Source organism: Somniosus microcephalus, chromosome 12 (assembly GCF_052327205.1).
Source record: "Somniosus microcephalus isolate GS21.2 chromosome 12, FLI_Smic_1.0, whole genome shotgun sequence".
NCBI lineage: Eukaryota > Metazoa > Chordata > Chondrichthyes > Squaliformes > Somniosidae > Somniosus > Somniosus microcephalus.
In genome coordinates, this window is record NC_140998.1 from 102,149,851 (window position 1) to 102,174,223 (window position 24,373).

The 24,373-nt window shown below is 49.9% G+C and overlaps 1 protein-coding gene across 10 annotated transcripts in view; it reads left to right on the forward strand.

Moving 5' to 3' along the window:
• The window catches only part of mipol1 (mirror-image polydactyly 1), a 418,898-nt gene that overhangs the window by 340,764 nt on the left and 53,761 nt on the right, over window positions 1-24,373 (forward strand). For 8 of the 10 annotated variants that reach the window (XM_086003343.1, XM_086003342.1, XM_086003350.1 and 5 more), the window contains one exon: window positions 7,747-7,841. In XM_086003343.1, coding sequence (XP_085859469.1) covers window positions 7,747-7,841 — 95 coding nt within the window. Of the gene's footprint in view, window positions 1-7,746; window positions 7,842-10,919; window positions 10,984-24,373 lie in introns of those variants that run through there. The other 2 variants (XM_086003344.1, XR_015080271.1) reach the window with 2 other exon arrangements.

The window sequence follows — 24,373 nt, forward strand, 5'->3', positions numbered from 1 at the left end:
TCTTATCATGCACTCCTCTGCTGTCTATGTACTTAATGTATGCCTCTTTCCTTACCCTCAATTGTTCTCTTATGTCTTTATTCATCCATGGAGTCTCATTAGTGTTTAGTTTTTTCTTTCCTTTTACCGGAATATATTTTTCCTGCACTCTGTATAATCATCATTATACATCGTTGTTTGCAAATATTGTTGCCCATTTTAACTTCCCAAGTTCTATTCTCAGCCCCTCAAAGTCAGCTTTTCTCCAGTCTGTCAACCTGATTTTTGTCATACTTATGTCCTTTCTATTATCCTCTTAAAGCATATTATATTATGGTCACTATTGTCAATATGTTCCCCTACTTTTACTTATCTTATCTGCTCTGGCTCACTCCCCATAACTAGATCCAATAGCGAATCCTCCCTTGTTGGGCTTTTTACATATTGGGTTAGAAAGGAGTCCTGTAGACATTGCAGGAACTCCATTCCCTTATCCCCTTTACCTACCACTTCTGTCCAATTAATATCAGAGTAGTTGAAATCCCCCATGATTATTATTCTCTTTTTTTACTAATTTCTCTAATTTGTCTGTATATTTCTTCCTTCACCTCCCTTCCACTATTAGGTGGTCTGTAGACTTACGCCTATTCGTGTAATTGATCCTTTATTTTTTATCTCTATCCATATGGATTTTATTTTTGTCTTGCTGATATCTACGTCCCTTTTTTCTACTGCCATTATGTTATCCCTAATAAGTACAGCTACTCCACCTCCCCTTTTTCCCTCCCTATCTTTTCCAAAAATGTTATACCCTGCAATGTTTAATTCCCAGTCCTGATTTTTCTGTAACCGTAACCCAGTAATCCCTACTATGTCTGGTTCCTCCCAACGCATGATTGCCTCCAGCTCCCCTGTTTTATTACGGATATTGTGTGCATTGCATTATAGACAGTTTAACTCATTTTTAATAGGATTTCCTTTCACTTTATGTTTAACCATCTTTTTGGACTCCTGTTCTATAATTCTGTTTGCTCCCTTCCTGTCAATGTCCTCCCTTACTTTATTCTTTCCTATGCTAACTTTTCCTGTTTTGTTTATATTCAGGCTGCTTACGTTTCTGGTAGATCCCTCCCCCCTTCTTACGACTTTAAAGCCTTTGCCACCTCCCTATTTACCATTTCCGCTAGGACATGGGTCCCATCCCAGTTCACGTAGAGCCCATCCCATTGATACAGCTCCTTCCTGTCCCAGAACTGGTACCAGTGTCTCATGAAAAGGAACCCCTCTTTCCCACACCAGCCCTTTAGCCACGTGTTAATTCATGTATTATTGTTAATTCTCCTGATCTGTCTGCTTCTATGCCAATTTGCACATGACTCGGGCAGTAATCCAGAGTTTATTGCCCTCAAGGTACTGCTTTTTAATTTAAAGCCTAACTCCTGAAACTTTTTCAGCAGGACCTCCTCCCTGTTCCTACCTATGTCGTTTGTTCCAACATGGACCACGACAACTGGATTTACCCCCTCCCAAGTTCCTTTGGGATTCTCATTCTTGGCTGCACAGGACGCTATCTATCCCCCTAATTATAGAGTCCCCTATTACTACCACATTTCTCTTCCCCCCGCCCCCCCCCCCCCGCCCGCCCCTTGGACAGCCTTCTGAGCCACGGTGCCTTGTGTAGTGATCAATAGCATGTCATTCTATAGTGGACACTAGGTGGAGCCGTAGAGCTGTATATAGCTGTATGTATAAGACTACACTACCCAGCTATATATTATATTAAGACTACATTACCCATGAGGCTATGCGACCCACAAGGCAGCAGTCAAGATGGAAGCCTCTACAAGATGCTGTACAAGTCCACATGTGCTCAGTAAAAGTAGCTAGCAAAAGCTAGCTGTGTTCATAATAAGAATGTCTATTTATTAATGAACATAACATGGTACCAGGGTGGTGAAGATCTGCTGAAAATTGTGAAAAGCGACATGGAGAATTTGAAGACACCAGAGCGTTTGAAACTCACAGAAAAAATCGACTACAATTGGCAGACTTTTAAACAGCAATTCGAACTCTACATTGCAGCCATCGGATTCGGTACGAAGCCAGACGCAAGGAAGATAGCGTTGCTGCTTACGGTTGCAGGCCCACAGGCGTTAGAGGTATTTAATACATTTGTATTTAATCCAGCGGAGAACAGAGACAAATTAGATGATGTGCTACAGAAATTTGATGCACATTGTTCTCCCAAAAAGAATGAGACGTATGAAAGATACATCTTCCGTTTTCGGACACAGCAACAAAATGAGACTTTTGATAGCTTTATAACTGATCTGAAACTGAAAGCACAGACATGTAATTTCTCTGAGCTCAAAGCATCCATGATTCGTGACCAGATTGTGTTTGGTATTCATGATAAAAAAGTCAGGGAACGTCTGTTGAGAGAAACCGAACTAAATTTGGAAAATGCGGTGAAAATATGCCAAGCCAGCGAGCTAGCTCGAAAGCACGCGCAGACTTTCAGTGAAATCAATAATGAAAAGCAATCGGAGGATGAAATTTTTAATTGTAAATGCTGTGGTTACAAACACCAGTTAAGACAATGCCCAGCGTTTGGAAAAATGTGCACAAAGTGTAATGGAAAGAATCACTTTGCCAAACAATGCTTTTCAAAAGTACAAACTAAGAAAGGGCAACGAGTTAATGTAATTGAGGACACTGATTTAAGTGAGACATTTTTTGTAGGAATGGTGTCATGTGACAATATCAAAAAGATACAGAAAATGTGCAGCCCTCAGAAATGGAAAATGCTGAACATAAAGTTAATGCAGTAAAAGAGGACAAATGGATGATCCCACTGCAGGTAAATGGAGCATTAGTTACCTTGAAACTAGACACTGGGGCAAAAGCAAACTTAATCAGTATGAGTGACATTAACAATATGAAAGAAAAGCCCAAAATACAGAAAAAGTCAGTACTACTGAAGGACTATAATGGACAGAAAATAGATAGCTTAGGTGTATGCAGACTTAAAGTGACAGTCAAAGACAAAGTGCATCATCTCATGTTTTCTGTTGTGGCTGAAAGGCTTGATTCACTACTGGGTGACAAAGCTTGTGAGGACTTAGAACTGGTCAAAAGAGTTTACCGTATAAACTGTGCCATAAGCAGACCAGATGACTCAGTGGATTCTGTAGTGAATAATTTCCAGGATGTGTTCAAAGGATTTGGAGTTCTACCATTCACTTACAAGATCCAGCTAAAGCAGGATGCTCAGCCAGTGGTACATGCTCCACGAAGTGTTCCAGCACCCCTACGTGACCGGCTCAAGAATGAACTGGACAGAATGACCACACTAGGAGTCATCAGGAAAGTCGAACAGCCAACAGACTAGGTTATCTCCATGGTATGTGTAAAGAAAAAGAACAATGATCTAAGAATATGCATGGATCCAAAGGACTTAAATGCAAACATAAAATGTGAACACTACCAGATTCCCAAGCGAGAAGAAATCACCAGTGAAATGTCAGGTGCCAGATACTTTACAAAGCTCGATGCCTCACAAGAATTTTGGCAACTAAAACTGGATGAAGAGAGCACCAAATACTGTACCTTCAACACACCATTTGGCAAGTATTGTTTCCTCAGAATGCCTTTCGGGATAATATCTGCATCTGAAATCTTTCATAGAGCGATGGAACACATAATTGAAGGTCTGGAAGGAGTTCGGGTCTATGTTGATGACATCATCATCTGGGGCTCCACACTGAAAGAACACAATGAGAGACTGACTAAAGTGCTACAGAGCATACGCCGGAATGGACTGAAGCTCAACAAAGCCAAGTGTCAGTTTGGCGTCCAGGAAGTCACTTTCCTAGGAGATAATCTATCTGGTAAAGGAATAGAGCCAGATATGGAAAAAGTAAACGCCATACTCAAAATGCCCCGACCCACTGACAAAAAAGGAGTGCTACGCATCATGGGGATGATAAACTTCATTGGAAAGTTCATTCCTAACTTGTCAGCCAAGACAGCCTGTCTGCAAGACCTGCTACATAAAACAAATGAGTTCGCATGGACAGAAAGACATGAACAAGAGTGGATGAACCTCAAAACAGTGCTGACAACCACACCTGTACTCACCTTCTTTGACCCAACAAAAAGAATCAAAGTGTCAACGGATGCATCAAAAGATGGCCTAGGTGCGGTCTTGCTACAAGCGGAGGGTGAAGATTGGAAGCCTGTTGCCTATGCCTCCAGGTCTATGACTGATACTGAGTGTCGATACGCCCAGATTGAAAAGGAATGTCTAGGCTTGGTAGTTGGACTAGAAAAGTTTCATGGCTACATATATGGACTTCCCACCTTCACAGTTGAGACAGACCACAGCCCCCTGGTTGCCATCATAAAAAAAAAACCTGAATGAGATGTCTCCAAGGATTCAACAACTCATGATGAAGCTGCAAAGATATGACTTTGAACTGATCTACACACCAGGCAAATACATAGTGTTAGCAGATGCACTATCCCGAGCACCCACAATGAGTCATGGGAGCTCTACTGAAGAAGACGTGGATGTTCATGTGAGTATGGTCACTGCTGCGCTGCCCGTGTCAGACACAAAATCAAAGCAAATAGCAGAAGAAACAGTAAAAGATACAGTATTACAAACAGTAATAGGGAACATTCATCATGGTTGGCCAAAAGGTTCCTGTCCAAAATATTTTCACATAAGGTCAGAATTGAGTGTCGCAAGTGGACTATTACTAAAACAGAACAGAATAGTCATTCCACAGGCTCTACGTCAAGACATGCTCAAAAGGATTCATGAGGGACACCTCGGAATTGAAAAATGCAAAAGGAGAGCAAGAGACACTGTTTATTGGCCTGGCATAAATAAGGACATTGAGAACATGATAGGCAAATGTGAGACATGTCAGAAACACCAAAACAAACAAGCAAAGGAACCAATGATAGTAGCTGACATACCAACAGCAGCATGGCAAAAGGTTGGTATGGACCTTTTTCATTTAAATGGTAAAGACTATCTAATAGTGATTGACTACTATTCTAACTATCCTGAGATGGCGCTGCTCTCAAGCACCACAGCAAGCAGTGTCATAATGCATGTGAAATCCATCTTCGCCAGACATGGAATTCCCAGGATTGCCGTTAGCGACAATGGTCTGTGCTTCAACTGTAAGGAGTGGCAACAGTTTGCAGCACATTATGACTTTCAGCACATCACATCCAGTCCTTTGTATGCTCAGTCAAATGGTAAGGCAGAGAAAGTTGTTCAAGTTCTCAAGCAGCTACTGAAGAAAGCGACAGAAAGCAAGTCTGATCCTTACCTCGCCCTGCTGAGCTACCTAGCCTCACCTTTTAGACTGTGGTTCTTCACCTGCTGAACTACTAATGGGTCGCAAGTTGCGCACCACGCTACCCTGCTGTGCAAATGAAAAGCAGAGTGAGGAACTGAGACAGAGACTTCAACTGTTAAAGCTGAAACAGAAATCATACTATGACAAGTCATCCAAAACACTCAAACCATTGACAAAGGATGATGTTGTCAGGATTGAGGATCCAGATGCATGGAACAGGAAAGCTACAGTTCTTGAGGAAGTAGGACCAAGGTCATACACTGTGAGAACTGAGGAAGGACAGATTCTCAGGAGGAACCGCCATTCCCTCCTAAAAACACAAGAGACTATTCAAGACCAGATTGATGACAATGCCGCAACTGCATCTTGTCATTCACCGCCAGAACAATCTCATGAAGACACATCAGACTTACCCGTGTTGAGAAGATCCACACGTGAAGTAAAAGAGCCTGATAGACTTCATCTTTGAGTACAATGTAAAGCTTTGAAAATGTGTTGACTGTTTTGAAAATGTTTATGTTTATAGAGCACTAACAAAAGTGTTACTGATATTATCTTTATTGTTTTCTTGAAAGTTGATTGATATTGATTTTGTTAAACCTCAAAGAAAGGGGGATGTAATGATCAATAACATGTCATTCTAGTGGACACTAGGTGGAGCAGTAGAGCGGTATATAGCTGTATGTTTCAGACTACACTACCCAGCTATATATTATATTAAGACTACATTACCCATGAGGCTAGGCGACCCACAAGGCAGCAGTCAAGATGGAAGCCTCTACAAGATGCTGTACAAGTCCACATGTGCTCAATAAAAGTAGCTAGCAAAAGCTAGCTGTGTTCATAATAAGAATGTCTATTTATTAATGAACATAACACCTTGGTTTGCATTGTGGCGGTTCTCCCTGCAGTCTTTCTTTCTTGTCCTCACAGTTAGTGAGTACTTCGTACCTGTTGGACAAGACCAGTGTCTGCGGGATGACCTCCTCAACCTCTCCTAAATCCCCACTACCCGTCTCCCTAACAGTCATACCACCTCATTCCTGAACCTGTGCTTCCCTCTGGGGTATGACTATATTCTGGATAAAACTGTCCAGAAATTCCTCCCCCTCCCTTATGTGTCAGAGTCTCTAACTTGCACTCCAGCTCAATGACTCTGAGCTGGAGAGATTATGGAGACATCTCCTGCAGACGGGTTTGCTCGGGAAAGTCTCGCCGTCCACAAACTGCAGTCCAGATACACAACCTGCCCTGCCATATCTTAGACTAGCCTTATTTTATTTATTTAATTAGTTAACGTCTTTATTCAATGATTATTTATATTAAATAGTTTAACTAGTTAAGTTATAAATTTAATACAGTCCGTTATAGTTTCCCGCCCTTAGTTTAAACCGCTGTCCTAGGTTAGAGAGAAAAAAAACTTAATACTCACCAGCCAATCACCTACCTGCTGTCCTGTGATGTCACTCTTCATTTTTTTGGAAATTGTCGACACTTCCCACTGCTGGTGTCTCCAATCAGGTCGGTGCTGTTTCCCCGCTGTTTTATGCTCTGCTGCTGCTAGTGTCTCCAATCTATTAAAGTTCAATAGTTAATGACAAGGTAATCACACTTTAACAAGGTATGAACAGCTGCTAAACTGCCAGAAATAGGTGGCCCGCTTTATCAGGTAATTGATGCCTGTAGCGTCATTTGCCCAATATGGGCAGCTATCTAGGATAAACGGGGACGGTGTAAGTGGTGGGGAGATAGATAGATATATATATAATGGCCCGAAATTTGCGGTTGTAATGATGGCGAAACTGTCACCGCTTGCTGTCATTACTGTGTAAAACTGACAGCAACTTCTGACGTCAAATTCAAAGTGACATTGGAATAGAGAAAATCTATGCTCTAGAGCCCATTAAATCTTTGTGGGCAGCTTTTTTCGAGGTCAACGGCGAGCGCCGTCCCTTCACCGCTGACTGCAAAATCCAGGCCATTGTGTGTGTCTGTGTTCTTGTGAGTCTGTTCACTGGTTTCTGCTTCCCAATATTACTGGACATTTCTGATTTTCAAAGCAATATTTTATGATTATAGGTTTGTGTCTTTCTATTGAAATATTTGATACAGAAAAGCCCTCTTGCTATGCTTGTATTCTACTTTAAGTACTATAGCTGAATGCTCGCAAAGTAGGATAGGCTATGTTTGTTTACAAAGTAGCCCAAAACCAGTTAGTGCTTCCTTTACTGTAAACTAATGCACAGGGATAGCAGCTTATAGTGTTGTATAATATGCAGTGCAACAAACATTTGTGCAAAGCCCTTTGAATTTAGGCAAGCAACAAAACAATAAATAGCCACTATGAATGCATACTGTAGTGAAACTAGATGGATGTTATCATTTGCAGGCCCAACTCCTAACAACACAAAAAGAAAGGGACGGTGTATTTCAGCGATGTAAGAAACAAGATGAAGAAATTCAGACCCTCCAGCTTTATTACAGGTAAGCTGAACCTCTTTATCTTCTTTAATTGATTGGGGGCAACATTTAACATTTTCCTTTAATTTTAAATGCTTGCTTTAGGGGCCAATTCAACGAAGCTTGTCAGAGGTATATAAAGAGTTTGTTGCAATCAGTCAGTATTTTTGAGTCAAATGTTATTTCTAAACTACTGCTTGAACAATCAGAATACCATTTGATTTTTAGATTCATATCCATATTTATTTTAAAAATACATATTTTAACAGGCAAATTCAACTACTATCCAGAGTAAAATGTTTATATGAATTAGTTACATAAACCTGGCTCTTATAAGCATCCAATAGTTGGAGAGAATATCTGTTCTTATGGTACTGAAAACTTGGCAGCTGAAGGCACGGTCGCCAATGGTGGGGCAATTGAAATCGGGGATGCGCCAGAGTCCAGATTTGGAGGATCGCACAGATCTCAGAAGGTTGTTGGGCTGGAGGAGGTTACAGATAGGGAGCGGCGTGGCCATAGAGGGATGTGAACACAAAGATGAGAATATTAAAATTAGGATATGGTCTGCAGAGTTTTGGATGAGCTGAATTTTATGGAGGGCGGAAGGTGGGACAAGTGAGCATTGGAATAGACTAGAAGTAACAAAGGCATTGCTGATGCAGTCCTGAAGTAAGGAAAAACTCTGAAACAGAAAGAAGGGGTAGGAATGGAGAAGAAAGAGCATGAAGCAATTGTTAAACAAAGTGTTATCATGTAATAATTCTAATATTAATCTAGCATAAGGGCAGGTATACAATTTTTTTTAAAGTATTTTAAGAAAAATAGGAAAATATTTCATGTTCTGCTGCCTTTTCTCAGTAACACAATAGCAAAATGTAGGTCAGAGTTTTTATGTTCTTCACCTCATCCTCCAAAAGTTGGCATGACCTAGGAATTTCAATATGAATTATGTTTTTGAAGATGTGTGTAGTTATTAAAAGAAAGGAAGACTTGCATTTATATAGCACCTTTCACGACCACCGGATGACTCAAAGTGCTTTACAGCCAATGAAGTACTTTTGAAGTGGAGCCACTGTTGTAATGTGGGAAACGCGGCAGCCAATTTGCGCACAGCAAGCTCCCACAAACAGCGATGTGATAATGACCAGATAATCTGTTTTTGTTATGTTGGTTGAGGGATAAATATTGGCCAGGACACCAGGGATAACTCGCCTGCTCTTCTTCGAAATAGTGCCATGGGATCTTTTACGTCCACCTGAGAGAGCATACGGGGCCTCGGCTTAACATCTCATCCAAAAGACGGCACCTCCAACAGTGCAGCACTCCCTCTGCACTGCACTGGAGTGTCAGCCTAGCTTTTTGTGCTCAAGTCCCTGAAGTGGGACTTGAACCCACAACCTTCTGACTCAGAGGTGAGTGTGCTACCCACTGAGCCACAGATGCACTGGTACAGGGTGAGGAAATAGGTATGACTGTAGTTAATATTTTTTTATCCGCTTCATAAAAAAAGGACAGAAGAATATTTACATTCTGATGTTAAAAAAAAACCTGAAATGCAAACCTGGAAATTGTACAACAACTTACATTTATGAGTTGCCTTTCATACAATGAAACAACCCAAGCTGCTTTACAGGGGGCATGGTGATCACCAAGCAGGAAGTTGTGGAAAATCAGGATAGATGATCCTAGGCGCAGTCCAAGAAGTAAATTTTGAAGATGAGTTTCAAATACAGAAGGAAATAGCAAGATTAGACCAACATCTGCAGTGGGTAAAATGCTTGAGAGCATTATTCTGGTTGCTATCGGTGTTATTCCAAAGAGGCCATAAGGAGCAGTCAACGTGCAATTGGAAACAATAAGTTATGTCTCACTAATCTTACAGAACTTTTTGAGGAGTTAGCTAACATTGTGGGTGAGGGCTATCCAGTGAATATAATTTCCTTTGATTTTCAGCAGGTAATTGCTATAAGACGTTTTAGGAAAGTTAAAGCTTAGGAATAAATGGCAGACTAGTTGGAGTAAAGACTGGCTTGCTATTGAGAGTAGAAGGTGACAACAAATGGAAAAAGCTCTTGTCAATTTCCACAGAGGTTAAGTAGTTCATCTAGTTATATTATTAAACTTATTGATTATACCAAGTGAATACTGCTAAGTAACACATATTAGGGAAATAAATAGCATTCAAAAAAGTTTGTACCACTTAAGCAAATAGTCCAAGTAAGGGCAGTTGGATTTTAATGTGGATAAATTTAAGCTGATGGAAGACGCAACTGACAATTTAGCACAAGTGCAGAATGAAAAGAAATTATGCACTTATTGATCATTGTAAGGCAATGTGAAGCTGTTATTAATCAAATACGAGAATTCATCTGAAGAACATTTGACTGTAGTTTGAAACAAGTTATTCAAACAGTGTATAAATCACCAGTGCATTTTAAATAATGAGTGCAATTGTTAGCATCCTGCCTTCAAAATGGTATTGGTGCAATGGAGGCAATACATAAGATAATTCCGAGGTTAGGAATTAACAAGCTTATGAGGAAGACTCACAGAGCTAAACTTGTTTTCTTTGGGGGAAACAAGATGAAGGAATATTTGATTGAAGTCTTTAAAATGCTGAAGGACATAGATGATGTAGAAGTAAGCATGCTATCTGACTTCTATCTGCATCTTATTAAAAATCTTATGTCTGTGCACACTTCCTTTCTGCACTACTTGTCTTCCTGTTGTCATATTTTTGCCACACTTTTAATATCAACTTTTCCCTATTATAAATCCCTATCTCCACATTTTTGCTGGATTTTACCTTATGTAAATTTGTCGTGCTGTAATTGCACACTATGTCCATTGGATTTTTTATCCCAGTCTATGAAAATATTCACAATACCTTTCTGAAAAATCTCAGAACTTGAATCCTCCATCTAATTTTTGTTCCGGCCAGGTTGCGTCTTTCCTCAGCTTTTGTCAGTTCTATGCTTTTAATTATTCTCCTTCTACTGAGCCTTTCAACCTCCTACCACTTCTGTCCCCTGTTTTAAAAAAAAATGTCTGTGTGCTTCTGGTGACACTGGCCCTTGGGTTTATCTGTTGTTTACCTAGGTATTGGACAGGTGAAGACACACCACTTCGTAGAGGATGTGAGGTCAACTTATGAGAGGAGTTGGTAATGCTAAAACCAAGAACAATGTCTAGCATAAAATCCAAAAACTTAATACTACCATCCCACCAACATTTGAAATATTGAGCACATTTGCACTATTGGTGTAATTTGTTTACAAAATTGAGTAATGACCCCTTGGAATTAAAGTATATCTAAAATAAATTGGTTAATGCCTTAGCTGAAATAGCAGAAAGTGGAATTTGATACTAACACATTATTCATTCACAGGATACCATCACTGACAATAATTTCTAACCTCACATTCAGCTTTACTTGCACACACACACACACACACACACACACACACACACACACACTTTCTCCTGTACTCTTCTGAAGATGTCAACTCATATAGAGATACAATTCCACATGTAGAACAGTCACTTTGTTAAGCTGTTGGCACATGTGCAAACCTAAACAGTGTCAGCAGGCTATTTAACCATGGGGGGCATCATAACTGAACCAGATCCTACCCTCATCCAAGATTAAAGGTGTCAAATTAGATTTTTTTTCCCCCTCCTGGCATTGCCAAAGGGTGCAGAGATGAACTGTCGATCCCATGCTGCCCCAGCTGAGAGTATAAACCAGGGATTGAACTGAGATCTTCCTCATCCCTGATGCACTGCAACTTTCGCAATTAATTAATCCACTTAAACATTCTGACTCGCTTTGATTCAGTTTGCTCTCAGTGTGTGGATAGCCAAGAAGGAATTTCAGCAAACATCTATATTTTTTAAAACAACCTCAGGGGACACCAGCCCTTGAAATGGGTCATATTTACTCCAGTACAGATTTGGGATTTGAATAGGTCACGTCATTTGTCGTGGCAAAACAAAATCTGATTTATTTTTGCTAGTATAAATGAGTTACTTGCCAGGCTGCTAAGAGAAAAAAATTCATAGAATGCGGAAGAAGGCCATTCAGCCCGTCGAGCCCGTGCCACCTCTCAGCAAGAGCACTTCAGCTAGTCCCACTCCCCTGACCCCTCTCCGTAGCCCTGCAAAATGTTTTCCTTCAGGTACTTATTCAACTCCCTTTTGAAAGCTGTGATTGAGTCTGCCTCCACCACCCCTTCAGGCAGTGCATTCCAGATCCTAACCACTCGCTGAGTAAAAAGGTTTTTTCCTCATGTCGCTTTTGGTTTTTCTGCCAATCACCTTAAATCTGTGCCCTCTGGTGTTCGACCCTTCTGCCAATGGGAACAGTTTCTCTCTATCTACTCTGTCCAGACCCCTCATGATTTTGAGGATAACTGAACAAAAATGAAGTTTGCATGGTATAGTGTGGATTATATGCATTTTCTCTGTGATAAGTAGTGCAGACGTCCTTTAGCAACATTTGTGTTTTTGAGATTATTAATGTTTGTGTACAATAATCTATATATATAAAAGGATATGTCTCTCTGTCTGTCTCTCTGTCTCTCTCTCTGTCTCTCTCGCTGTCTCTCTCGCTGTCTCTCTCGCTGTCTCTCTCGCTGTCTCTCTCGCTGTCTGTCTCTCTGGCCGGCTATACAATCAAAAGTTATAGAGCGTACCTACGCATATGTTGTATCAAAAGAAAGCTCATCATTAGGGGACTCTTGTAGGCGTATTTACTTTTTGCTCCGACAAAAATTGTGCCGACGGTCAGACAAAAATTGTGCCGACGGTATCCAAAAAATGTTCAAAATTCCTCTCATTATCCGCTCATTTGCATCGAGTGGGGGCGGGTTCATTGTGTGTGCGGGCGGGCCATCCTACAGTTGAATGACGTGATGATTGACCAATCGTACAGTTCAGTGACCTGACGGTTGACCAATCGGTGCGTGTGTGGGCGGGCCTTATCATTCTGAACCAAGGTGTGTCGCCGCCATCTTGATTCCAAACTTTTCATTTCTTTTTCCCACTTTCTGCGTGTTTCTTTTCAAATCTACATTTCCAGCAAAAAAAAAGTTGCTTTTAAAACACACATTGTTTTTAAAAAAAAGTTAATTAATTTGTAAATCTTTTCTCTAACCTCTATAATTCTCCTACCTTTCACCGTTTTTCCAGGCCCGGGGCCTAGGCTTCTCCAACTGCCAGCAGCGCAACTCTAGTCCCAGGCTCCCGGCCTAGACAGAGACAAACACTGGCAGAGGGGAGAGGGTGTGCTGCCTCAGCTCCATTCCCGGGGTCAGTAGGTGGGGAGGCTTCATAAGCAACTGGGGTAGGTCGCAAGCCCCGAATAATAATCTGAAGATCCTGTGTTTGCAGCTGAGGAAATTTCTTCTGCTGACAGCCCCAGGTTAACGGCAGCCATCTTTGTCAAGGAGGATGAAAAGTTTCAGTGCGACGCCATTTTGATTCAGTGTGTAACAGAGTGCATGCGCGGCCATCTTAGTACAGGAACATAGAGTGGGTGGGGCTTCTGTGCTCCAAATCGGGTCCTGGTGACCAAGACAGACAATCGACTGTGTGGGCGGGGCCTAATCTTTCCAACTGAAAAAGCAAGCGGCGGCCATTGTTTGTGATACAACACACTGAGAGGTGAGGACCCCTTTTTTAATAAAAAGATTGGTGAGGTTGTAAAGTGTATGTTATAGAAAGATTTACCAAAAATGTTTTATAAGTACTTTAAGTTTCATGTTTCCCCACCCCTTGCTCCCCTGCTCCCCTTCCCCCCCTCCCTTTCCCCCTCCTTCCCCCACACCCGCTTCCCCCCCCAACCGCCCCTTCCCCCCTCCCTTTCTACCCGTACCCCCCCACACCCCCACCCCTCCTTTCCCCCCACCCCCCTTCCCCCACACCCCCTTCCCCCCCCACACCCCCTCCCCCCCCCACACCCCCTCCCCCCCCCACACCCCCTCCCACCTCCCACTTCCCTCCCCCACCCACCCCTTTCTCCCCCACCCACCCCACCCTTCTCCCCCCACCCACCCCACCCTTCTCCCCCCCCACCCACCCCCCCCTTCTCTGCCCACTCCACCCCTTGCTCCCCCACCTCTTTCCCCTTTCTCTCCTCCCCTCTCTGTCTCTCTCTCTCCCTCCCTCTGTCTCTGTCTCCCTCTCTCTCACTCTCATTCCCTCTCTCCCTCCTTTGCTTTCCCTCTCTCTCTCTCCTTCCCTCTCTCTCTCTCCTCCTCTCTCTCTCTTTCCTTCCCTCTCTCTCTCTCTCTTCCCCCGTCGCTCTCTCTCTTCCCCCCCGTCGCTCTCTCTCTTCCCCCCCCCCCGTCGCTCTCTCTCTTCCCCCCCCGTCGCTCTCTCTCTTCCCCCCGTCGCTCTCTCTCTTCCCCCCCGTCGCTCTCTCTCTTCCCCCCCCGTCGCTCTCTCTCTTCCCCCCCCGTCGCTCTCTCTCTTCCCCCCCCGTCGCTCTCTCTCTTCCCCCCCCGTCGCTCTCTCTCTTCCCCCCCCGTCGCTCTCTCTCTTCCCCCCCCGTCGCTCTCTCTCTTCCCCCCCCGTCGCTCTCTCTCTTCCCCCCCCGTCGCTCTCTTCCCCCCCCGTCGCTCTCTCTCTTCCCCCCCGTCGCTCTCTCTCTTCCCCCCCGTCGCTCTCTCTCTTCCCCCCCGTCGCTCTCTCTCTTCCCCCCCCGTCGCTCTCTCTCTTCCCCCCCGTCGCTCTCTCTCTTCCCCCCCGTCGCTCTCTCTCTTCCCCCCCGTCGCTCTCTCTCTTCCCCCCCGTCGCTCTCTCTCTTCCCCCCCGTCGCTCTCTCTCTTCCCCCCCGTCGCTCTCTCTCTTCCCCCCCGTCGCTCTCTCTCTTCCCCCCCGTCGCTCTCTCTCTTCCCCCCGTCGCTCTCTCTCTTCCCCCCCGTCGCTCTCTCTCTTCCCCCCCGTCGCTCTCTCTCTTCCCCCCCGTCGCTCTCTCTCTTCCCCCCCGTCGCTCTCTCTCTTCCCCCCCGTCGCTCTCTCTCTTCCCCCCCGTCGCTCTCTCTCTTCCCCCCCGTCGCTCTCTCTCTTCCCCCCCCGTCGCTCTCTCTCTTCCCCCCCCGTCGCTCTCTCTCTTCCCCCCCCGTCGCTCTCTCTCTTCCCCCCCGTCGCTCTCTCTCTTCCCCCCCCGTCGCTCTCTCTCTTCCCCCCCCGTCGCGCTCTCTCTTCCCCCCCGTCGCGCTCTCTCTTCCCCCCCGTCGCGCTCTCTCTTCCCCCCCGTCGCGCTCTCTCTTCCCCCCCGTCGCGCTCTCTCTTCCCCCCCGTCGCGCTCTCTCTTCCCCCCCGTCGCGCTCTCTCTTCCCCCCCGTCGCGCTCTCTCTTCCCCCCCGTCGCGCTCTCTCTTCCCCCCCGTCGCGCTCTCTCTTCCCCCCCGTCGCGCTCTCTCTTCCCCCCCCGTCGCGCTCTCTCTTCCCCCCGTCGCGCTCTCTCTTCCCCCCGTCGCGCTCTCTCTTCCCCCCCGTCGCGCTCTCTCTTCCCCCCCCGTCGCGCTCTCTCTTCCCCCCCGTCGCGCTCTCTCTTCCCCCCCGTCGCGCTCTCTCTTCCCCCCCGTCGCGCTCTCTCTTCCCCCCGTCGCGCTCTCTCTTCCCCCCCGTCGCGCTCTCTCTTCCCCCCGTCGCGCTCTCTCTTCCCCCCCGTCGCGCTCTCTCTTCCCCCCCGTCGCGCTCTCTCTTCCCCCCCGTCGCGCTCTCTCTTCCCCCCGTCGCGCTCTCTCTTCCCCCCCGTCGCGCTCTCTCTTCCCCCCCGTCGCGCTCTCTCTTCCCCCCCGTCGCGCTCTCTCTTCCCCCCCGTCGCGCTCTCTCTTCCCCCCCGTCGCGCTCTCTCTTCCCCCCCGTCGCGCTCTCTCTTCCCCCCCGTCGCGCTCTCTCTTCCCCCCCGTCGCGCTCTCTCTTCCCCCCCGTCGCGCTCTCTCTTCCCCCCCGTCGCGCTCTCTCTTCCCCCCCGTCGCGCTCTCTCTTCCCCCCCGTCGCGCTCTCTCTTCCCCCCCGTCGCGCTCTCTCTTCCCCCCCGTCGCGCTCTCTCTTCCCCCCCGTCGCGCTCTCTCTTCCCCCCCGTCGCGCTCTCTCTTCCCCCCCGTCGCGCTCTCTCTTCCCCCCCGTCGCGCTCTCTCTTCCCCCCCGTCGCGCTCTCTCTTCCCCCCCGTCGCGCTCTCTCTTCCCCCCCGTCGCGCTCTCTCTTCCCCCCCGTCGCGCTCTCTCTTCCCCCCCGTCGCGCTCTCTCTTCCCCCCCGTCGCGCTCTCTCTTCCCCCCCGTCGCGCTCTCTCTTCCCCCCCGTCGCGCTCTCTCTTCCCCCCCGTCGCGCTCTCTCTTCCCCCCCGTCGCGCTCTCTCTTCCCCCCCGTCGCGCTCTCTCTTCCCCCCCGTCGCGCTCTCTCTTCCCCCCCCGTCGCGCTCTCTCTTCCCCCCCGTCGCGCTCTCTCTTCCCCCCCGTCGCGCTCTCTCTTCCCCCCCGTCGCGCTCTCTCTTCCCCCCCGTCGCGCTCTCTCTTCCCCCCCGTCGCGCTCTCTCTTCCCCCCCGTCGCGCTCTCTCTTCCCCCCCGTCGCGCTCTCTCTTCCCCCCCGTCGCGCTCTCTCTTCCCCCCCGTCGCGCTCTCTCTTCCCCCCCGTCGCGCTCTCTCTTCCCCCCCGTCGCGCTCTCTCTTCCCCCCCGTCGCGCTCTCTCTTCCCCCCCGTCGCGCTCTCTCTTCCCCCCCGTCGCGCTCTCTCTTCCCCCCCGTCGCGCTCTCTCTTCCCCCCCGTCGCGCTCTCTCTTCCCCCCCGTCGCGCTCTCTCTTCCCCCCCGTCGCGCTCTCTCTTCCCCCCCGTCGCGCTCTCTCTTCCCCCCCGTCGCGCTCTCTCTTCCCCCCCGTCGCGCTCTCTCTTCCCCCCCGTCGCGCTCTCTCTTCCCCCCCGTCGCGCTCTCTCTTCCCCCCCGTCGCGCTCTCTCTTCCCCCCCGTCGCGCTCTCTCTTCCCCCCCGTCGCGCGCTCTCTCTTCCCCCCCGTCGCGCTCTCTCTTCCCCCCCGTCGCGCTCTCTCTTCCCCCCCGTCGCGCTCTCTCTTCCCCCCCGTCGCGCTCTCTCTTCCCCCCCGTCGCGCTCTCTCTTCCCCCCCGTCGCGCTCTCTCTTCCCCCCCGTCGCGCTCTCTCTTCCCCCCCGTCGCGCTCTCTCTTCCCCCCCGTCGCGCTCTCTCTTCCCCCCTCTCCCCCCGTCGCGCTCTCTCTTCCCCCCCGTCGCGCTCTCTCTTCCCCCCCGTCGCGCTCTCTCTTCCCCCCCGTCGCGCTCTCTCTTCCCCCCCGTCGCGCTCTCTCTTCCCCCCCGTCGCGCTCTCTCTTCCCCCCCGTCGCGCTCTCTCTTCCCCCCCGTCGCGCTCTCTCTTCCCCCCCGTCGCGCTCTCTCTTCCCCCCCGTCGCGCTCTCTCTTCCCCCCCGTCGCGCTCTCTCTTCCCCCCCGTCGCGCTCTCTCTTCCCCCCCGTCGCGCTCTCTCTTCCCCCCCGTCGCGCTCTCTCTTCCCCCCCGTCGCGCTCTCTCTTCCCCCCCGTCGCGCTCTCTCTTCCCCCCCGTCGCGCTCTCTCTTCCCCCCCGTCGCGCTCTCTCTTCCCCCCCGTCGCGCTCTCTCTTCCCCCCCGTCGCGCTCTCTCTTCCCCCCCGTCGCGCTCTCTCTTCCCCCCCGTCGCGCTCTCTCTTCCCCCCCGTCGCGCTCTCTCTTCCCCCCCGTCGCGCTCTCTCTTCCCCCCCGTCGCGCTCTCTCTTCCCCCCCGTCGCGCTCTCTCTTCCCCCCCGTCGCGCTCTCTCTTCCCCCCCGTCGCGCTCTCTCTTCCCCCCCGTCGCGCTCTCTCTTCCCCCCCGTCGCGCTCTCTCTTCCCCCCCGTCGCGCTCTCTCTTCCCCCCCGTCGCGCTCTCTCTTCCCCCCCGTCGCGCTCTCTCTTCCCCCCCGTCGCGCTCTCTCTTCCCCCCCGTCGCGCTCTCTCTTCCCCCCCGTCGCGCTCTCTCTTCCCCCCCGTCGCGCTCTCTCTTCCCCCCCGTCGCGCTCTCTCTTCCCCCCCGTCGCGCTCTCTCTTCCCCCCCGTCGCGCTCTCTCTTCCCCCCCGTCGCGCTCTCTCTTCCCCCCCGTCGCGCTCTCTCTTCCCCCCCGTCGCGCTCTCTCTTCCCCCCCGTCGCGCTCTCTCTTCCCCCCCGTCGCGCTCTCTCTTCCCCCCCGTCGCGCTCTCTCTTCCCCCCCGTCGCGCTCTCTCTTCCCCCCCGTCGCGCTCTCTCTTCCCCCCCGTCGCGCTCTCTCTTCCCCCCCGTCGCGCTCTCTCTTCCCCCCCGTCGCGCTCTCTCTTCCCCCCCGTCGCGCTCTCTCTTCCCCCCCGTCGCGCTCTCTCTTCCCCCCCGTCGCGCTCTCTCTTCCCCCCCTCTTCCCCCCGTCGCGCTCTCTCTTCCCCCCCGTCGCGCTCTCTCTTCCCCCCCGTCGCGCTCTCTCTTCCCCCCCCGTCGCGCTCTCTCTTCCCCCCCGTCGCGCTCTCTCTTCCCCCCCCGTCGCGCTCTCTCTTCCCCCCCGTCGCGCTCTCTCTTCCCCCCCGTCGCGCTCTCTCTTCCCCCCCGTCGCGCTCTCTCTTCCCCCCCGTCGCGCTCTCTCTTCCCCCCCGTCGCGCTCTCTCTTCCCCCCGTCGCGCTCTCTCTTCCCCCCCGTCGCGCTCTCTCTTCCCCCCCGTCGCGCTCTCTCTTCCCCCCCGTCGCGCTCTCTCTTCCCCCCGTCGCGCTCTCTCTTCCCCCCCGTCGCGCTCTCTCTTCCCCCCCGTCGCGCTCTCTCTTCCCCCCCGTCGCGCTCTCTCTTCCCCCCGTCGCGCTCTCTCTCCCCCCCGTCGCGCTCTCTCTTCCCCCCCGTCGCGCTCTCTCTTCCCCCCCCGTCGCGCTCTCTCTTCCCCCCCGTCGCGCTCTCTCTTCCCCCCCGTCGCGCTCTCTCTTCCCCCCCGTCGCGCTCTCTCTTCCCCCCCGTCGCGCTCTCTCTTCCCCCCCGTCGCGCTCTCTCTTCCCCCCGTCGCGCTCTCTCTTCCCCCCCGTCGCGCTCTCTCTTCCCCCCCGTCGCGCTCTCTCTTCCCCCCCGTCGCGCTCTCTCTTCCCCCCCGTCGCGCTCTCTTCCCCCCGTCGCGCTCTCTCTTCCCCCCGTCGCGCTCTCTCTTCCCCCCCGTCGCGCTCTCTCTTCCCCCCCCGTCGCGCTCTCTCTTCCCCCCGTCGCGCTCTCTCTTCCCCCCCCGTCGCGCTCTCTCTTCCCCCCCGTCGCGCTCTCTCTTCCCCCCCCGTCGCGCTCTCTCTTCCCCCCCGTCGCGCTCTCTCTTCCCCCCCGTCGCGCTCTCTCTTCCCCCCCGTCGCGCTCTCTCTTCCCCCCCGTCGCGCTCTCTCTTCCCCCCCCGTCGCGCTCTCTCTTCCCCCCCGTCGCGCTCTCTCTTCCCCCCCGTCGCGCTCTCTCTCTCCCCCCCGTCGCGCTCTCTCTTCCCCCCCGTCGCGCTCTCTCTTCCCCCCCGTCGCGCTCTCTCTTCCCCCCCGTCGCGCTCTCTCTTCCCCCCCGTCGCGCTCTCTCTTCCCCCCGTCGCGCTCTCTCTTCCCCCCCCCCGTCGCGCTCTCTCTTCCCCCCCGTCGCGCGCTCTCTTCCCCCCCGTCGCGCGCTCTCTTCCCCCCGTCGCGCGCTCTCTTCCCCCCCCGTCGCGCGCTCTCTTCCCCCCCGTCGCGCGCTCTCTTCCCCCCGTCGCGCGCTCTCTTCCCCCCCGTCGCGCGCATCTCTTCCCCCCCGTCGCGCGCTCTCTTCCCCCCCGTCGCGCTCTCTCTTCCCCCCCGTCGCGCTCTCTCTTCCCCCCCCGTCGCTCTCTCTCTTCCCCCCCCGTCGCTCTCTCTCTTCCCCCCCCGTCCGCTCTCTCTCTTCCCCCCCCGTCGCTCTCTCTCTTCCCCCCCCGTCGCTCTCTCTCTTCCCCCCCGTCGCTCTCTCTCTTCCCCCCCCCCGTCGCTCTCTCTCTTCCCCCCCCCGTCGCTCTCTCTCTTCCCCCCCCGTCGCTCTCATCTCTTCCCCCCCCCGTCGCTCTCTCTCTTCCCCCCCCCCGTCGCTCTCTCTCTTCCCCCCCCGTCGCTCTCTCTCTTCCCCCCCGTCGCTCTCTCTCTTCCCCCCCCGTCGCTCTCTCTCTTCCCCCCCCCGTCGCTCTCTCTCTTCCCCCCCCGTCGCTCTCTCTCTTCCCCCCCCGTCGCTCTCTCTCTTCCCCCCCCGTCGCTCTCTCTCTTCCCCCCCCGTCGCTCTCTCTCTTCCCCCCCCGTCGCTCTCTCTCTTCCCCCCCCGTCGCTCTCTCTCTTCCCCCCCCGTCGCTCTCTCTCTTCCCCCCCCGTCGCTCTCTCTCTTCCCCCCCGTCGCTCTCTCTCTTCCCCCCCCGTCGCTCTCTCTCTTCCCCCCCCGTCGCTCTCTCTCTTCCCCCCCCGTCGCTCTCTCTCTTCCCCCCCCCGTCGCTCTCTCTCTTCCCCCCCCGTCGCTCTCTCTCTTCCCCCCCGTCGCTCTCTCTCTTCCCCCCCGTCGCTCTCTCTCTTCCCCCCCGTCGCTCTCTCTCTTCCCCCCCCCCCGTCGCTCTCTCTCTTCCCCCCCCGTCGCTCTCTCTCTTCCCCCCCGTCGCTCTCTCTCTTCCCCCCCGTCGCTCTCTCTCTTCCCCCCCCGTCGCTCTCTCTCTTCCCCCCCCCGTCGCTCTCTCTCTTCCCCCCCCGTCGCTCTCTCTCTTCCCCCCCCCGTCGCTCTCTCTCTTCCCCCCCCCCCGTCGCTCTCTCTCTTCCCCCCCGTCGCTCTCTCTCTTTCCCCCCCCCAGGTCGCTCTCTCTCTTCCCCCCCCCCCCAGGTCGCTCTCTCTCTTTCCCCCCCCAGGTCGCGCTCTCTTTCCCCCCCCCCCCCCGTCGCTCTCTCTCTTCCCCCCCCCCCCCCGCCGTCGCTCTCTCTCTTTTCCCCCCCCCCAGTCGCTCTCTCTCTTTCCCCCCCCCCCAGTCGCGCTCTCTCTTCCCCCCCCCCCCCGTCGCTCTCTCTCTTTTTACCCCCCCCAGTCGCTCTCTCTCTTCCCCCCCAGTCGCTCTCTCTCTCTCTCTCTCTCTCTCCCACCAACTACATGCCCTCAAAAGACCCTCGGCACCGCCGGGCACTTCAGCTAGTAGGCAATAAACATATAGGATAATAATGGGTATTCAATTCATGCAGGAAAATGTACAGATCCAGTATTTAGACTACTGCCATATGTGTCACTTACTTAGTAGTATGGGCTTCAGGGAGACTCAGTAAGAACTTGAAAAACATGATGGAAAATTATTGGTATCTCACCAGTGTCGCTCATTTCTGAAAGATTTCAAATGCTTCAAAGTTGTAAGAACATTACAAGTTTATAATTGGCCTCCACCTCCTTTCTTCACCTTCTAACTGTTAATTTTCACACTTTTGTGTAAATGGAAAGGCTTTTTCTTGGTGGTCTTTTTGTGTTTAAACTGTAGAATGACAGCAGTTAATATTTTAGCATAAATCTAGGAGCCCTGTTTGGTACTTTGAACATAATAAATGGACAGTTTTGAATTAAAGAAAAATAGCCATGTATAAATTTGTGTAAATGAAAATACTCTGTTTTCATGCTAAATGTTGTAAAATCTATTGTTTCTTGCTGATTTTGTGGATTTAAAAAAATCGAATTCTGCTTCTGTGAAAATGAATCCAGGCGATTCATGAGTCATGGTTCACTGTTAGACAACTAAATGAAAACTCAAATCAGTACAAATGTCAGTCTTCCTAACACATCTAATTATTTTGTGAATGTAATATTTTACAATAATCTATAATTATAATATTGTTCCTTCTGCCTGTTAACAAGTTAGTAATTCATTATATATTTATTTTAAATTTACTAAAGCCTTTGCGTAAATGAGTATTCCAATTTCCAAAAAGCCAAATACTCATGTAGCAGTAGTGATACAGAGATTCTTTCAGATGACCTTAACTCTTTGTTTCATCCATCATTCAGAATGGTCTGAGTTCCAATCCTGATTCACGTGTCAAACTTAAAAATATAGGGGTAAATGTCAGAATGTGCACTGAAAGCAGGGCATGTTTCCCCCTGGCAGTGTCTATTGTTGTCACCACCAATTAGAAATGCCAGCAGGTAAGCCATCCACGTTTTTCGTAGTAAGTTTCAGGTAAGATGCATTTCAGAGTGGATGAATGCTGGGATTTTTCCATAACACTCATATTTGCTAATTAGGATTCAATGTGATTCATCAAATTGTAGGCCAGGAAGTAGCATGCAATGTCACCATTACTTAGAAGTGCTACCAGATAAGTCAGCCACCAACCTTTTCATAGTAAAAGCCCCCGCAATCCATATTGGATTGTCTTTCCTACCGCAACCTCTTTCTATCAAAAAAATAACAGCAACTTATAACCAAGACTTGTTGCAGCCAGAAAAAGCTAAGTTATTTAATTAATTATTCATCAAGCCTCTCATTTATATTTTCTACTATATAATAACTTAAAGGGGTGGGACAGAAAGAGACTTTCAAAGTAATGAGTTGCAAAAAGGAATGTAAAAATAACTTGCAAGGGATATGAAAGCTAACGGTAAAGGTTTTTATAAATATATTGGCCCATAAATTCCGTTCCCTACTGGTGTGTACGCGCTGTGTACTCACCCATAGGGCCAACTGAAGTGCCGGTTTCACGCATGCACTATGCATGCGCTGGAAACCGGCACTTCCGTTCTTTGAAGAAAGGGCTTCACAGGTCAAACGCCTGCGCCGGATAGGCAGCGCGTCCGGCTGAAACTTACGTTTTTTCCCAGTTGCTTCAGTCCAGGTAAGTCTGAAACAGCTGCGCCTGGAAAAGCAGGCGCAAGGCCGGCAGCTCCGAGGCGCAAGGCCTGCTTTTACCAGGCTAAGAGGTGAAGAAAGTAAAAAAAAAAAAAAATGTTTCCAATGATTTATCATTTTAAAATACTTTAAAGAAAGGTAAGTTTATTTTAGCCCCGTTAAAAACTTTAATTTTTTTCAAAAATTTAAATTTTTGTTTAAAATATTTAATTTATGTAATTTATAGACATTTTAAAAATGTGATTTTTTAAGAAAAAATTATTTGAAGTTTTACTTATGTTTTGGGGCTGATTTCTATTCATAGATTTGACAGGTCTTCCTGTCAAATCTATGAATGGAGATTCCCTGCTCTGATTGGCTCCCCATGGCCCACGTGATCCCAGGGACGCTGCGAACTACCTGCGCCCCTGGGATACGCGTGCCCTGCACACCGGCAGTTTGAAGAGGCACAGCAACGGAATTCTGCACCTCCCGGGAGCCCTCCGGTCCAGGTGGAGATTTTTCCAAATCGCAGCCCTCCGCCCGCGGGAGGGCTGCGTACGGAATTTCTGGGCCATCAAGAGAAAGAGAGTGGTAAAGGGGAATGTAGGCCCATTAAAGACAGATACAAGTAACACTATAATGAACAATAAGGAATTGGCAGATTTGTTAAATTAATATTTTGTATCTATTTTCACAATGAAGGAAAAGGACAAAATAGCATATCCACCAAGTTCCTCCCCAAGACTTATTTTTAGGTAGAAGGGTACCACACCTCAGGAAAGATCTAATGGCCCGTATATTCCGACACCCACAGGTGTGTACGCACCCATAGGGGCTTCGCAAGTGCCGGTTTCAGGCATGCGAAGCGCATGCGCTGAAAACCAGCACTTCCGATCTGTCAAGAATTCTCTTGACAGATCATCCGCCTGCCCTGCGGGTGGAGAGTTCCGCTTTCTGCGCAACTTCCGCCCGCTGAAAACCTTTAAAAATCTTACGCCTGGTAAAAGCCTGTGTTAAGGCCAGCTTTTACCAGCAAAAGAATTTTTAAAAGTAAAAAAATACAAATTTTTTCACTCATTTATAATTTTAAAATACTTTTTAAGAAAAAAAAGCTAGGTTTATTTTTAGCCCTGTAAAAAACTTTAATTATTTTTTTCAAAAAATTAAATACTTGTTTAAAATATTTAATTTAATGTAAGTTTAATTAATTTTAAATGCATGATGTTTTTAAAAAATGTATTTAATGTTTTAGTGTGTTTTTGTGTGATCCCCATTCATACTTTTGATAGGCCTATGCGGAGAGACTTTTTTTGATTCCCTTCTTTGATTGGTTCCCCATGGCCCACAGGACGCTCGCGAACTGCATGTGCCCCTGGGATACCTGGGCCTCTGCACGCGCACCAGGAGAGGCCCAGGATCGGAAGTGTCGGGAATCAGGTAAGTTTGTAGATTTTTCCAGATCGGAGGCATCCGCACGCAGGAAGCCTCCGATCGGAAAATCCGGCCCATTGGCTTTGAAGGAGTACAGCACAGATTCACCAGACTTATTAGAATTTACAGCACAGAAACAGGCCATTTGGCCCAACTGGTCTGTGCTGGTGTTTATGATCTATGTGATCTACCAGTGATTAAAGTTTAAATTATGAGGACAGTTTGCTTAGTTTGTTTTCTCTTGAGTTTAGATGGTTGCAGGGTGATCTAATCGAGATG